General features: G+C 34.5%; 2 protein-coding genes across 3 annotated transcripts in view; one reads left to right on the top strand and one right to left on the bottom strand.

Moving 5' to 3' along the window:
* The window catches only part of LOC100932913 (olfactory receptor 14I1-like), a 110587-nt gene that overhangs the window by 10346 nt on the left and 83818 nt on the right, over positions 1–16423 (top strand). Inside the window, exon 1 of one of the 2 annotated variants that reach the window (XM_031944276.1) lies at positions 3677–3846. The exons of the other annotated variant lie outside the window; for it this stretch is intronic. The gene's annotated coding sequence lies outside the window, so the exon portion shown is untranslated. Of the gene's footprint in view, positions 1–3676; positions 3847–16423 lie in introns of those variants that run through there. 2 annotated transcript variants of the gene reach the window in all.
* On the bottom strand, positions 3258–15937 carry LOC105751019 (high affinity immunoglobulin epsilon receptor subunit beta). Its single transcript, XM_012553027.3, has 7 exons — positions 15791–15937; positions 11970–12126; positions 10853–10987; positions 6910–6966; positions 6136–6291; positions 5652–5759; positions 3258–3664 (listed from the first exon to the last, which is right to left on the bottom strand). Exons 2-7 carry the CDS (start codon positions 12108–12110, stop codon positions 3476–3478), a joined length of 786 nt encoding a protein of 261 aa, XP_012408481.1. The 5' UTR covers positions 12111–12126; positions 15791–15937; the 3' UTR covers positions 3258–3475.

Genomic DNA, 16423 nt, shown 5'->3' with positions numbered 1-16423 from the left:
CAATTCAATTTTAAGATAATATTTTCTTCAGTATTTGTGGTGCCTCTTACGAAGCTGTTATTTTTCTTTTCATAATTTTCTTATATCATTCTCATTTCTTTCCCCAAGTTTTCCCTTGACACTCTTATATTTCTTTAACTTTTCTAACAATTCTTATTGGGCTTGGGTCCAATTATTAATTTGCTTTGAGGTGTGACCTGTAGCTGTATTCACATTGTTGACTTTTTCTTAGTTTGTGTTAGTCTTTCCTACTATAGTTTGATATGATCATGTTCTTTTATTGTTGTGATCATACTTTTCTAATTTATTTCTTGGCTGTTTAACTTTATGTTAAAGTTGGACTGCTCACCCTGGGGTGGTGAAGTATTGTTTTAAGTTTCAGGTAATTACATGCTGTTGTTTTTAGAGCCAGTTCTGGGGGTTTGCAAGCTTTTAGTGATTTCTTCAAAGTGGTGTGAACTGGGGAGATACATGGTCACTTCTGTTATGTTTTGTGCTCTAGACTTTACTCAGAAAGAGTGTGTATTTCTTAGCAGCCATGAGTAATAGAGTAGCATTATTCTGCCTTGGAAGTGAAGCCAAGGATCCTGCTCCTTTGTGATCAGAAGCACTGCAACCCAGATCTCTTTATGGGCAATAGAGTTGCCAGTCAGCACCAACTGCACCCAGTCCTAGCAAGGAGATTACTGTAATTTTTTTCTGACTTGTTGTCTAAATGCCCTTACTTTGTGTGGACTGAGAGCTCCTTATGCTGCTGCTGCTGCTCTGGCTCTTACAATTACCCCTGTAAAAAGTAATTTTCATAAAATTTCTACAACTCTCCCTCAGAATCTGAGAATGAGGGGAATTTTGCTTTAATCTCTAGCTTCCCTTCCTCTCATGACTGTCTCTCTTGAGATCATTTTACAGACTATTTTTTAAAGAAAATTTTGTCAGGCTTAGCTGGTGTCATATAAAGATGGTTTTGAGAAGTTGGAATTGATTTTATCTCTACAAGAAAGAAAAAAAAAACTTTCTGCTCAGACCACCCCCTTCCAACCAGTCAACACTGCTTGTTCTTTGGTTTTCCTGTCTTGATTTATATCTGTCATTAGTAGGAGGGGTAAACCTTATCACAGGCACATCTTGCTTAAACATTAGAATGACTTTTAATAGTTCTCTTATCATTCTCAAGCAGGTGGTTTTTTTGGAATTAGAAAACTACAGGGAGGTCCTAAAGTGCTGTTAGATGCCAGACTAACTGTGCCATGCACCACAATAATTCCATTGAAAGGAATGGATCTCTTCGTTTCGGAAGCATCTGCAAACCCAGTGGTACTCACCTCGTGCTAGTGAGAATCAGCACTCTGGACAGCAGCACTATCAAACAGATGCTCCCAGTTGGAATTTGACCCAACTCTGAGCCATAGTAGCCTTTTTAGCTCCTTGGAGGGACGAACTTGATATGAAGACCATGTAAATTCTGAAAAGAACAGCTTTTTCTCCTATCCCAGAGTAATTTTTCCCATGAAGGCAAATGACTTAATTATCTTAATTATTATTTTTGAGACCTTCAGCCTTATATAATTAACTGCTTATTGGATGTTTTGAATTAAATGTCCTATAGTCACTTTAAACCTAACAAGAACAAAACCAAGCTCATTAAATTTCCCCCCAAATCTTCCTTCTTTTTTAATTCCCTATTTCTATTAAGGCTAAAACTATTCCCACAATTATTTAGGGACATTACTATGTAGTAGGAACTTTTAAATTCAAGTCCAGAATGTTCTAACAAACTGATAGTTGATTTCTTTCTATAAGTTTCTTCTTATTTTAACCCACTTTTTAGTCAGCGATCTCTTTTAAACTCATGTTTAATCATTTCCTACTCAAATTTCAATTTCTCTCTATCATCTACAAGATGAATGATGAAATCTGTTTTTCATTCAATGTCTTTATAGTCTGCCTTCCCCACATTTTTAGACTTCTTATACCTTCCTTATACCCTTAAATGTTCTTTTTGATCAGTGATTCTGACCTCGTTATAATCTTTAAAGCAAGATAGTCTCTCTCTGGGCATTTTTTGCTGGCTATTCCCCATGCGTGGCATATTCTTCCTTCTCATTTCTTCATCATAGCTTTTTTGGCTTTCTTCAACTTTTAGGTAAACATTTCACCTATTATAATTAACCTTTATTTGTTCTTTATTCTAAAGCCTTCCTTTTGTTGATTATTTTCAATTTATCTTATATATAATTGTTTTTATATAGTTGATTAAAAGAATGAAATAAAAAGATTTGTTCCTTAGGAATAAATTAGTAAATTAATAAGCATCCATTTCATGCCAGAAACTGTAGTTAGTACTGGGCATACAAAGAAGGGTTAAAACACTATTCTCATTCTTAAGGTGTTTTTATGCTAAGGGGTCAGACGACATGTAAATAGCTATATACTTACAAGATATATGAAGGGATAAAATATATAAGGAAGGATATTTTGACAACTTTGTTGTCAAAGAGCTGAAGAGGGCAACGTTAGAAGCAGGTAGAGCAATTAAGAAGCTGTTGCAATAGTAATCGAAAAATTCAGTAAAGTAAAATATAGGCTAAACTGAGGTGGTGACAATGAAAGTAAATAGATGGAATGAATGAACAATTGGACAGTAAAATTTATAGGAAGTGCTAATAATTCATCAAATTTCAACGTACTGGAAGCAGAGGGAAGAATCAGAATGACCAATAAACAGTCTTTATAATGTGATTCATGGGTTTCTTAATTCATTCAAATTTCTTCAATCTTAATTCCCATCATTAATGCTTATGAAAATCAGTCTAATTTCCTGATCAGTTTTTACCTATTCATTTTTCTTCCCCAATCTGCTCAAACTCTGAAGATTCTCAAGTTTAAAATGTTCTTTTGGCCCCTTCCTTCTTATTTAAAAATGACAGTGTAAAGCAGAGGAGTGAGGAGGGGTAGAAATAGAGTGAGAAAGATCGTGAGGGAAAATACGAAGGAAATTTAAAATAATCATAACTTAGAATGTGAATGGGATTAATTTACCCATAAAATGAATTAAAAAGAGATTAAAAATTTGAATTCAACAATATGTTGCTTTCTCTAAAATTTTTATTATATAAAAATCAGAGGTAGCAATCATGATTTCAGACAAAGTTAAAGCTAAAATAGACTTAATCATGTTATTCAATATTATTTTAGATCATTTAAAATAACTAAATAGTATAAAATACTTGAGAGTATATTTGCCAAAAAAGACACAGGAACTATATGAATATAAATGTTAAATGCTTTTTATACAAATAAAGTTAAATCTCAATAACTGAAGTAATGTTTATGGTTCATAGATAGGTAAAGCCAATATAATACAAAATGACAAATTTACCTAATTAATTAGAGGCAAAAAAACAACCCACATACTGTGAGTCCAAGTCAAGAATCTTTTACATTATATCAAGCTGTTAAATATACTTGTTAATCTCTAGGACTGAGGTTCCTGGAGTTCTTCTGGTGATTGATATACTCTTGACTGAAGTGACTCACTGGATTCTCTTCTTGTCTCTTTTCGGCCAGTGGGTACAGACTCTCTTGTCTCTAGCTCTATGCTTTCACCAATTGGGTCATAAACGGGTAATTCCTCATAAAGAGCTTCTTGGTAAGCTTTGCGATGCTAAGGGGAAAAACACACACAGAATATTAAATGGTGAGATCTTCCTCAATCTTCAGTTTGGATTGAATTCTTCATCCACTCCTTTTATCTCTCTGAAGTTTTATCGTTTGTCTTTGACAGTTATTCTATTATCCACCTTTTCAAGTTACACTGAGAACTTCCATGTGAGCAGATGCTACCAGGTCAGTCATGGGGCATAAAAATCTGTATTCCTACCCCCCACCAACTTGATAAGAACATTTCTAGGCTAGAAATTCTAACTTGATTCCTACTATATTTCTACCTACATCTCTAGTACTGTCTTGAAAAAAAAAAGTTTGGGATGATCCCTATAATGAGATCAAGAAGGAAGTCAACAGAAAAGATTTTGAATATATCTGGATGAGAGCACAAGTTTGACTATGACATCTAGGGATATGTAGGTAGCTAGACAGAGAGATAGATAATAGATAGATACATGGATAGTAGCAAAAGAGATAAAGAAAATAAGAGATTTTTAATGCTCAGCCCAAATGCCATCTTCCAGATGAAGCCTTTTCTGATGGCTCCCAGCTTCTAGTACCTTTCCCCTAGTTTCATCAATCTATCTTGTATATTTTTTACAAATGTATACGTTGTCTTAGGTCAAATTATAAATTCCTTAAGGTCAGGGTTTCTCTTTGTGTCTCCACTGCTAAATATACCCTGTGCTACATATTTGCTACTTAGCCATAATTATTGATTAATCAATTTATTGATTTATTTTGTTAAATTCTAGGCACACAACCTTAAAGCTGAAAGGGTTTTTGAATACAAGTTACTTAATCACATATTTCCAACATCATATTTAAAATGGGTGTGATAGTCCACCTCAGCCTATAAGGATTAATTGACATAGCACAAGTATAATGCCTTCTAAATGAAAGAATAACATTTAATATTTATATGGTAAATTTTAAATTAACATATAAATATTAAATATTATTCTTATATAATAACTTGCAGTTATATGGCATCTCAAGGTTTGAAAATCACTTTACACATACTATCTTATTTGGTTTTTGAGGCTATATTACAATTTTAGAGGAAAACAAGGACTCAAACACAATTTTTGTAACTGAATCTGAGGGGCAGCTAGGTGGTAAAGTGGATAGGTTATTGACCCTGGAGGAGTCAGGAGGAGAACCTGAATTCAAATTTGACCTCATCTACTTATTAGCTATGTGTTCCCAACAAAGTCATCTAACTCATTTTGCTTACAAAAATACACTAGTAACTATGAATCTGAGATTCGTCTCAATTAACTCTGTGCCACAGAATTCAGTTTTATTGAGTTTTGTATAACATTAAGTGATTTCATGAGTCTTTTGTTTCCACATTATCTTGTACCTCTTGCTATATGTATCTTATACTTTTCTCTATATATCTTTGTATCATCTGGACACATTATAGAGATAAATACTTATATGCCTGGTAGCTAAACACAAGGTCATTTGGAAGAGAGGGCAATAACAGTTGGTGGTTCAGAAAAGGCTTCACAAAAGATTACCCGAGAGCAACATCTTAAGGGAAAAGAAGGATTCTATGAAGTAGCAATAAGGAGGGAGTGCTTTCCAGGCTTATGGAATGGCAAATTCAAAGGCACAGAGAAGGGAGATGGAGTTCCAAGAATGAGGAACAGAGGGAAGTCTTGGAAAATGGATTACAGAGTAGGGGAAAGGGAGTACTTGAAAAGGGTTGAAAGGGAAAGGAAACCAATGCATATATTCCATATTTTTTTTCCTGAAGTTTGAAATGATATTATGATGTATATCCTCAGAAGCCCACTGAATTGGGAAAGGGAGTTGTGGACCTTCCATGAATTTCCCTAGTTGTTCCTCTTCTTCCCAAGTGTTATCTGCTTTACTCATTCACATCAGATTTTACTTTACAAGCTATCATTTTAGTCATGCTTCCATTTTGCTTAAGACTTTGCATTCTAGATCCTCCACCATTATTACTAACTTACCTTTATAATCCATCTTTCTTCTAATTTTCCAATTATTTCACCAACAGGGAGTAATATACCAATGCCCAACTCCAGGACAGTAAGGAGTAAGACAATGACTGCAGTTTCCTGGCAAACAGTGAAAAATTGAATCACAGGATAGATACATTTTAAAGGGTTATTTGATTGAAACTTTAGAGGTCAAACTTACTTTCATGGCTACCACCTCAAAACGTACATAACTAACTGAATCTAGAAGTTAGGTCGACAAATATAATAAAGGCTTCTCCCCTTCATCAAAGCAGTATCTTTGTGGTGGATACAGTAGCTTCTTTTTCCTATGCCCACACACATCCATGGAGTCACCAATTCAAGTTTTTTTCATGACTTAAAGGCCTAAGAAGTCTTATGTAAGACTATAGTCTTACTAGAAAGAAAAATATGATGAATTTTCTGACTCCAAAGAGGTTAGTAGCATCTTACCTTTTCAATGAGAATCACTTACAGTTAAAAAATGAGCTGTAAAGCAAAAGTCTCCCATTGGGTGATTTGGGCATTCTTTCAAAACAGAAAGTGTTTCATTCAGATTGGATGAGAGAATATTTATTCCAGCTCCTGCAATCACAGAACTGAGAATGGCCAATACTAGGCTGCTTTGTACCTGAGAGAGAATTAGAATAGAAATTGAATGCTCTGCTCTTATTCATTTTCCTAGTTGAACCTGTTTTCAAAGTAGTGGAAAGAGTTCACTATTTGGTATTAAGGGACCTGAATCAAAATGTCAGTTTTGCTGCTTTTCCCCCAGGCATCCTTAGCTACGTGACTTCCCTTTATCACTTGAATTTTCTGGAAAATGAGGAGGGCTGAATTGGATGGCATCTAAACTTTCTGCCATATCTAAATTAAGTAACTATCAGAACTACCCAGTATTTCAGACTGGGTGTCATGTTTGATGGAAGGGACCCAATAAATGATGTTTTGAAGAAATTAATATTCAGGGAGATGTCTAGGCACATTGCTATCAGGAATAGTAAGGACTGATCATCTTTAATCAAAATTCTCATGTGCATCTTCCTTCATTTCGTGAACTTTTTCACAAATGCGCTTTTCCACAAATATCATTATACTATATTATATTATGCCATGCTATAATATGCTATACTAGACTATATACTATACTAATACACCTCTTCATCATTCTGAAGACCTTCTTCTGTATTAATACTCATGCTTTATTCTTATATTCTCAATGATAAAAAAGGAAAATGTCTTTACTTACCAGATATTTGATGTATTTTCTTTCAAGTGAAATCAACAAAAATCCAAAAATGGTGAACTGTCCAAGAGAAAAAAAAATAAAATTAGACACTGGGAGCTAACTGCCTGCCTCACTTCTTCCACATGATATGAAAACCTAACAAGGCCTCAGAGCCTAGTCTAATGATCCATTGCATCCCAGAACTAAATGTTGAGAATTCAGAGAAAATAAACATTATCAAAGAAAAGATAATTGAAGCTGAGGGAAGGACATGTACTGATTACTTCAGTACCCAATATATTTCACAATGAGAAGTCAGAATCATTTCACCATAGATTTTAATTCTGCCAATCACATTTCACTTGCCTATCCAGAATTCTAAGCCATTGGTAATATATATTTTTGGAACATGTTTCCCACTTTCCTTATCAGTTAAAAAAAGGATTTGATCTTTCTCAAATTTTCCTAGGGAACTTTGTTTATGTTATTCCTTCCCCATTGTCAGATCAAATCTTGTTTTTTTTCAGATATTTAGATATGGTGCATTATAACTCATAGCTTTATCTAGAATGAGGTATCTAACTCCAGAACTTAGAATGCCAGATTTAGAAGGAGTCAAATTTAAAGGAGGGGAAGATACAGCATTCTCAGTGATTATTATAATTACATATGATTATATGTCAATATGTAATATTAGTTATATCATAGTAATACATTAAATATACTGTACTAAGTACAGTGAATGGAGCAGTACCAGTGGAGGAGAGAGACATCTTTTGTCATTTATTGCAACTATAGCAAGTTTTGTGATTGCTGTGCACATGTAAGGAAGGGAGCTTTCTGTGTGCAGTAGAGGGAAGTAAGAGCATTAATGATTCTGTTTGTGCTAGGGGAAGTATAGCGCTTGGAGGTCTTGAAAGTGAAGAGAGCCTTTGGAAGAGAGGGATAATGAATTGTTTGAAATTATATTATATAATTATATATAACATAGAATTATATATTTATAGTTTTCACAATTATAACTATATATTATATAGAATATAGTAGATAATATATAATCATTATGTATAATAATATGTAACATATGATAAATGATATGATATATGCTATAATATCATAAACAATATAATATATAATAAATGATATATAGAAGAAGAGGAATAAAACAAAAATTGAAAATGGGAAGCCACCAGCTTTCACTCAAGTGAAGCCTTCCTACACTTCCTCTACATCTTCCCTACATTACAGAGAGGATCTTTTCTTCCTTACCCTTATGCTAAATCCTATGTCCTTGAACCTTGACCAGTAGAAGATCGTATGCAAAGATTCTGTCTCATCCCTACTCTCTACGCCATAGAAAATGAAGCTATACTTTCTGCCATTTGTCTCAAGGACAAATGTGGTTACCTTAGGGTGTGATTGCTAATTTCAGCCCTGTTTTCATTATTAGTCTTTAAGTCCTTTGGAGCTTATACAGTCACAGAAACTGTATTGCCTTTTTCTTTGCTTCTTCAGCATCTAGAATTGGGCCTCACACATAATAGTAATTCAAATGGACAAAGCTGAGAAGAAATCTTGGAAAACACACCCAGAAGTTGGCATTTAGTCAAGAGAGGGCAAATATTGGAGGGCTACGTTTTGTAGATAACAGGCACTGACACATTTTCCTTTAATTTTTTTGAGCTTATCACACTGCTTTGCTTTGAATTCAGATATAGCTTGTTCAGGCTCCCATATTAAAGACCAGAGGAGGAACTTAAACTCAGTCTTATTGACCATAAGTCTAGCACTATATCCACCATGTTACACTGCTTAATTATGTTTTTTGTTCCATTTCCCTCACACTGTACTGACCTAGTTCTAGTTATATTCTCTATGCAAGAAAACTGGATATCAGATTAGATTACTTTTGAGACTTAGAAATTTATTAACATTTTGTTGGGTACTTTGATATGGTATCCTTTACTATTAGAAAAGCATAGCTCAATTTTTAGAAACAATTTTAATTTCACAGAAAAAGAAATTGCGTTTGAGAGAGGATAAAAGGTTTGAATACAGGTTCTATGATTTCATGTTTCATTCCTTTTCTACTGCATCATATTGCTAATTGTCAGGCTATATTTTTGCTCAATTCATTGGAGAGATTTGTTCATCAAAATGGCTAAAAACTCTCAGTCTAGCTTCCTTTTCTTCTTGGAGATTTCTAGCCTCCCTTTTTAGATCATCCGTCTGTTGGGGTTGGAGATTATGGTCATCCACACCCTGCATGCTTCATTGGTCCATCATTTAGAATAGCAGACTTCATGGACACTCATTCAATATTAGATGCTGCTGAGAGACTGTCTATGCATAGAAATCTCTCTGCCTGATTCTCCAAGGGAGTGCAAAAGCCTAAGCCACAGAGGGCACAGAACTTGTTGGAATAAACTGAGACCCCTTTGTGTTTACTGGTGAGTCATGTGCCATTACATTCAGGAAAATATATATACTGTTGAAAGTCATGTGTCTGGAATGAGAAATCTGGTGGGAAGTGGACTGTGCAATTTAATTTAATAAATTAACACACAGCCTTGGGGATGGTGTTAGTTGATTTGGAGACTGAGACTGCCAACTGTACTAAGGTAAAGTGAATGGAGCAATACCAGTAGAGGGGAGAGACATCTTTTATCATCTATTGCAACTATAGCAAGTTTTGTGATTGCTGTGCACATGTAAGGGAGGGAGCTTTCAGTGTGCGTACAGGGAAGCAAGAACACTAATGATTCTGTTTGTGCTAGGGTAAGTATAGAGCTTGGAGGTCTTAAAAGTGAGGAGAGCCTATGGAAGAGAGGGATAATGAATTGTTTGAAAATTTGAAGGTGGGGAGCAAACCCGTTTAACTTTAGAGGGTCAGGTAGAGAGATTGTAAATCTTCTGTTCACATCAGAGATTTGAGTTAATTGCCTGTTTATAGAATAATAGGAATTTAATGCTAGAAGGGACCTTAAATGTTTCTAGTCCCAAATATTTATTTTATTTACATTATTATTACTCTCTTATTTTTATATCAATTTAATTTCCCAGAATATCCCTCTCTTGCTTATAGAGCCATTATTCATTTTTGAACAAAAAATCAAATAAACAAAAAACAAACAAAGACCCCTAAAACTAAAATATATAAATATGTTGGCTGAACAGGGATCAAAGCAATTAATCGTAATCAATTATATCAACTTAGTCCAACAGTATGTGCAGGACTCCACTCTCATTCTCTCCTCTCTCTTTCTCTGTCTCTTATCTTTCTTTATCTTTTGTCTCTCTGTTTCTTTATTTGACTTATGTAGAGAAAGGAAAATGTAGAAAAGGGAAAATATATTTTTTTCTCTTCTTTAAGACCAAGACCATCATTAGAATAGTTTGGGGCTCAGTTGGAATTTTTGTTAGTTGCTCAAAATTTTTTACTTTAATCCCAAGAATATTGAGAACCAGAGTGTCAGAGACCTGCCCAGTATGTTACAGGTAGTAAGTAGCAGACACAATGAAATCTTAAGTCTTTTGACTTAATTCAAGTTTCTTTTTGCAATCCTGTGCTATCTCTTTCCTCCTACTTATGTTTCCATGCTAAATCCAGAATTTGTAATGGAGGAAGAATATGCTGTCATCTAGAATTGTAAGTTCATTATGGCAATGAAGACAGTAAATAATATCAAATAATTTTTCAATGCTGCATTTTTTTTTGCAGAACATATAAATGTTCTCAGAATGCCAAGGAAGAATTGATTGTCCTTTTGTTTCAGTGGGAGAATCCAGAAAACATTCTGAGTATCTTCCATACTTCCAATGATGGAAAATATTTAAATATAAGCTTCTGACAGGAAGGTATGGTAAAGATAAAAGATATATAAGCATATGACATGGGTTTATACATAGGAAATGTCTGAAAGAAGTGCATGGGATTGAGTTGAACTGATTCGAATAGACTTACCAGTAATCCTCCCCATATTGGATATCCCTTAGAGAATGATGAGAAAGCAATAATTTTGGGGTCTAAATATTTCAGAATCAATATATGAGTTATTCCAAAGAAGAAGCACATAAGGCCAATGATGGTTTGAGTCACCTGCAAGGAGAGAAATACACTCAGAAGAAAGGAAAACATTTCCTGGTGCTTTCCCCTCAGTTCTAGTCAAGCCTTGAGTCATGGATCTGAATACTGGTTAATTACTAGAAAGAGCTGAAGGTGACTGACTATAGGCCCTGTAGATGTATTCTCCTTTGCTGGAATTTCAGTAAATATGAATTGGTGATCCCTTGATGGAATTGTATTAAGTAATCCTAATGTTTTTTCTTCCTAATCTCAAACATTTTTTATTTTCAGTATTTTTTAAATATGGCATTCTGTATAATGAGGTTCCTTCTATCTCTGTCATTCTCTGTTCTAAGACCCCTCCTAACTCTAATATTTTATTTTCTAAAGCCACTATCAGCTATGAAATTTTATGCTCTTTTTTTTTAACTGTTTCTTCTAACTCACTGACATTATCTTTTTTAAGATGTTTTAGAAAGCTATGATTTAAAGTCAGTTTCAGTTTAAACCACTGAATATTTAATGATGTAGTTTTCCTGTGGGAAAAAAAGAGCATTATTTTCCTTTAGAATCAGAAATATGCCCTACCACTTTTCCCATTTTTGCCCAGGTGTTGGCAGACAATGAAACCAAATCTTTCTAGGGTAATCTAACAGCAATTCCAGAGCAGCTCCTGAGTCAAAAGAATTTTTTTTAAAAATTCTATTTATTTAATTAAATATAAAAAAATGGAAAAAAAAGCTAGAAAAGGAAAATAAAAATAAAACAAAAAAGAACACTGTCATGTGCCCAGCAGAATATCAGGGAAGGTTCAAAATATATAACAATAAATTTCCATTTCAATAAAGGATATATAGTAGTAGAAGATATATTCATGAGTGTCCTTTTCTTTCCTTTCATGTAGGTTGTCCTTTTGTTCTTTGCTGAGAGAATTTTCTTTATAATATGGTAATATCAGCACCTTACTAGGAATATTGACCTATCTAATTTATTTAAATTTCCATAAATTGATTACCCCCAGGAACTCCAGTTCCTTTCTCAGGAATGTTTTCACTCTGCTCTTTGGTGGGGGGGGAGGTTTAAGTTCCTGAACTTTCGCCTTCGGTACGACTTCTTCAGTGGATTCTTCCACAGACTGAACGGGTGATAAGATCATGATTATGCAGTAGATTCTGAAATAGAAAGTCATTTATTTCACTATTACCCAGCATGCCACTTTCTGTGCGGAATTTGGCAGTTGTCATTGACTGTGGAAGTGATAGTGCCCTCATTTCAGTTCCACCCTAAGTTTGTAGTTGAACAATCCACAGTAGATGATATAGTTAAAGAATGAATAAAATTCATCACTTCTAAGGAAGGAAAAACAATCAGTAAGATCAAGAATTAAGAATTAATTGTCTTTCTATTTTCAGTACTCATCATTTGGTATAAGTAAAGTACCTTTCTTGATCAAATGCACCAGAACCCAGGAACATATGAATGAAAATATATTTGATATTTTGAAAATGTTAACTGAATTCTCTACATTTCATTATTCCTTAACAGGGATCCAATCTCCAATCCAAACCAATCCAGTCCCAAATCCAATTTTTCATGGGTATACATGATTTCTTTCCAAATTATCATTGTTTTTTGATTCAATTAAAAACATTTAAATGTGCACAAGATACCTGCTAGGTATACAAAACTGTCACAGGGATGTCCACATTTTTAGTGTACTCACACGACTCCCATCACAATTATCCATCCATGTGTCTTTGATATAAGTATGTTTGTGAAGGGAAAGATTACATTAAACTGAGGAACTCAAAGAAGACTACATGAAAGTGCTTACAGCTGAGCTAGGTGTCAAAGGGAGGGAAGGATTTCATGATCCTCCCCAGAAGATTTGGGAGGAGATATAATTAAGGCTATGAGGAATGATAGTTTGAACAATGACATGGAATGGATGGCGCAGAGGCAAAGGGAGAAGGTCCCTATATCTTCCTTTTTCTGACATGTGTTACTCTATCTTAAAAACTAGTTAAATATATAATATTTTCCCCAAGTCTTTTCTACTTCTCCCCTTTCTTCTGGACTAAAAAATAGACAATTTCATTTCTGATTAATAATGATAAAATTTATGGCTAAGCCAAAATACAGATTAACCCACCTACAATGTCAATGCTAATATAGATTCTCCACTATTCTCAATACTCCTCCAAGCAATGAAAAAATGGGAGAATGTTTTCTTAAAGGGGCTTCCCTCTAACACAGAAGTCTCAGATACTGACTGAACCAGACTAAAATGTAAATGGAACATATTTAACAAAACAAAAACAAATACAATAAACACAGATATTGTTAATGCAATTTTCTAAATCCACATGTGGCCTGCAGAGTTCCTATGGCTCCCATTTTCATTTGCATTTAATCCCATTGCTCTAGACATATGTGTACATGTTTTAATTTCCCATAGCAGTGGTTTAGTTGATTTTTGATCCAGGAAACCTGAAGATTAATTTTTGGTTTTGACAATTGTTATTTATGATCTTGGAAAATGTATTTAACCTACAAAACGTTAGTCTTTTTTATTATAGTAATAAAAGTAGTGCACTGAATGATTTCCTAAATCCTCTTCAGCTACAAATCAATGATCCTAAATACCTACTAGATATTTATAGGAACTATTTTGGAAAAGTTGAAGAAGTATCTGGATAATAAGGAAGTGAAATCAGAAAGTTTATATAGTTTATATATATATTTTCTCCCTACTTAGTTTTGTAGTGAAAGACATGAGAAATCTAAGACCAGAAGCAGTAAAGGATTTGTAAGGATAAGATTTTTTTTTTAATCAGGTGGAGAAGGAGCTACTAGTGAGGGAGGGCATGACAATGAGATGATCAGTGGTCCAAGTACCTGAAAGAGTCCAGAGGAGATAGAATTAAAGAAACAAATGGACTAAGAATTGAATTCAGCAAAGCATGGAGCAGAGGAAAAGGAGAAATTGGGCCAAGAGACATTTTGAGGTTTATAGGTATCAAAAAAGTTGATTATTTCAGTAAGGCTATTGAAATGATTTAGCTATTATTTGTTGAAATTGTAGCTAAGAGGACAGAATAAAGAATTAAGAAAGAGGGGATTTTGATCAGTCACTAGGGATAATAATGGAGGAAATCAGAGAAGAAAGACAGGTTTATTAAAAAAAAAAGAGTAAAACTTTAGTGAGTTTAGATAATGAGTTTAGATCTTGTTCTGAACCCAGCAAGCATGGCTGTTACCCGACTTCGTAAAAAAGCATGGAAAAAATTGGATTGATAGTGGAGACGACAAAGAGTAAAACAAATGGCTTTCCCATAGTTACACAGGTAATAAATGGAAGAGCAGGGATCCAAACATCAAGAATCTTTCAAAATAGCAAAAAAATTGTGGCTTTTCTCTTTAACATCCAATTCTTGGAGGTCATAGATGGAGAAAACACCTTAAAAGTCATCTAGTCCAATCCTCTTACCTTACAGATTCAGAAACTGAGGCCCAGATAGGTCAAATGCCTTGTAAAGAGTCGCGTAGGTACTAAGTAGTAGATATGGTTCGCAAATCCAGGGTCTCTGAATACAAATCTAGTCTTTACCCATTCCAATATAATGGCATTTCCAGATTGTTTGATTAAAGGAGTCTTAGAAACTCTCTAAATTCTTCATTTTGCTGTGGGAGCCCATCCCTTCAACTCTCTTCCCATTGCCTCTCCCCCAGTCCCCTATCCAGGAGCACACTGATTAGCCATGAATACTATACAAGGGGGAATCCCACAGTACCTACTTCTGTTTACTCCCTTCTTCCCATAGTGTTAGGCAGGCAGTCTTTGGCTACTATCATTCCCTCCAAAGTGGGTTTCATGTGGCTGTTGATACTACACATGAGCAGAGAATCACATACTATAATATTTCCAATCAAGATAAATGATTCATGAATTCATGAACAAGAGATGTTCTCAGATCCAAATTCCTTGGATCTTATCTGGGTACCTTGTAGACCCCCAGGAATTACTATCTGCCATTCCTATGCACCAAAATGATCCCTGAGATGTTCCATTTCATTTGCCCTAGAGTTGAATCTTTATATATATATATATGTAAACATACACACATATATATTCTCAATTAATTAATATGTAAAATCCTTGAGAACAAAGAATGTCCTGATTTTCTATTTGCATTTTTTTTAGCCTGACACATAGTAAGTTTATGTGTCATAACATCAATCATTAATGCGTTATCATTAATACCAATTAATCATTAATACTAATTAATTAATTGGTTAGTTAATGCAGATGAGGAAACAAAATCTTTGAGAGCAGAAATTCACTTTTGGGAGATCTACTCACTAAAGATTTTTTTTTGAAAGAAAAATTGGCTATATTGGATTACTTGCCATCTAGGGGAGGTGGTGGGGGAAGGAGGGAAAATTTGGAGCACAAGGTTTTGCAAGGGTCAGTGTTGAAAAATGATCCATGCATGTTTTGAAAATAAAAAGCTTTAATAAGAAAAAAAAGGTTGGGTGATGACTGCTTGAAGATATGGGAGTGACTTATAATTAAGGTATGAGTTGAGATAGATGGTCTTCAAAGTCCCTTCCTTCTTTAAGATTTTATGATTCACTGGAACTATCACAAGGTAAGAAGCCCCACCCTTAAATTTTTCCATCAAAGGCTGAAAGAATTTAGCTTCCCACAGATAGAAGGATTAGGATATGACTCAACTTCTTATACATAAACCAGTCTATTCTTGGCAAGGATCTTGTAGAAAACATCTTTGAAACCATCTAAAAGGCTAAAATTTGCATGATATGGCTACTTACCTGAGTCTTTGAAAATGATCTTAGGAATTTAGAGCTGGGAAGGTCTCTTATTCATAGGTCTTCCTAATCAGTCTCTCCAGAAAATGAGCTATTCTGGGGTGTGAGAGAACTGATACCACGGGGCCTGAGTGTTTCCTCTCTCACTGAACTCCAGATGGGCTAGAATCATGAGACTGTTTACTCTGATTATTATCTACAGATATACGCAACAGCTAAGACTAGTTAGAAATCTGCCTTCAGTGACTGAAATATTGGAATATGCATTAATCTTATGAATTCATGAAGATAGAGTCCATTCAGTCTAGTGCCATAACCCACTCATAGTGTTCTGCAACCTAATAACAATTAATAGTCTCTGTTGGAGATTCATTAACTGCTAGGATACAATTAGCTAAACCATGGAATCAAATACTTTTAGGCTCAGGAAGGGATGTCTTGCCCCAGATGACCATGAAGCCATGAAGCAAAAATTTACCTTTACTTTCTTTTCAGGAAATGAGATGACAAGAGAATGGGCTTGAGAGTCAAAATTATCTCCTTAATCACACAGTGACTCTGTGACTTTGGGCAAATACTTGAGCTCTTAATGTCAGTCAGGTACTTTTTAAAGAATAAAAGTTGCAGAAGAGATGC

The sequence above is a fragment of the Sarcophilus harrisii genome, chromosome 6, assembly GCF_902635505.1.
Source record: "Sarcophilus harrisii chromosome 6, mSarHar1.11, whole genome shotgun sequence".
NCBI classification, from domain to species: domain Eukaryota; kingdom Metazoa; phylum Chordata; class Mammalia; order Dasyuromorphia; family Dasyuridae; genus Sarcophilus; species Sarcophilus harrisii.
This window is presented reverse-complemented; position numbering and strand designations above follow the sequence as displayed.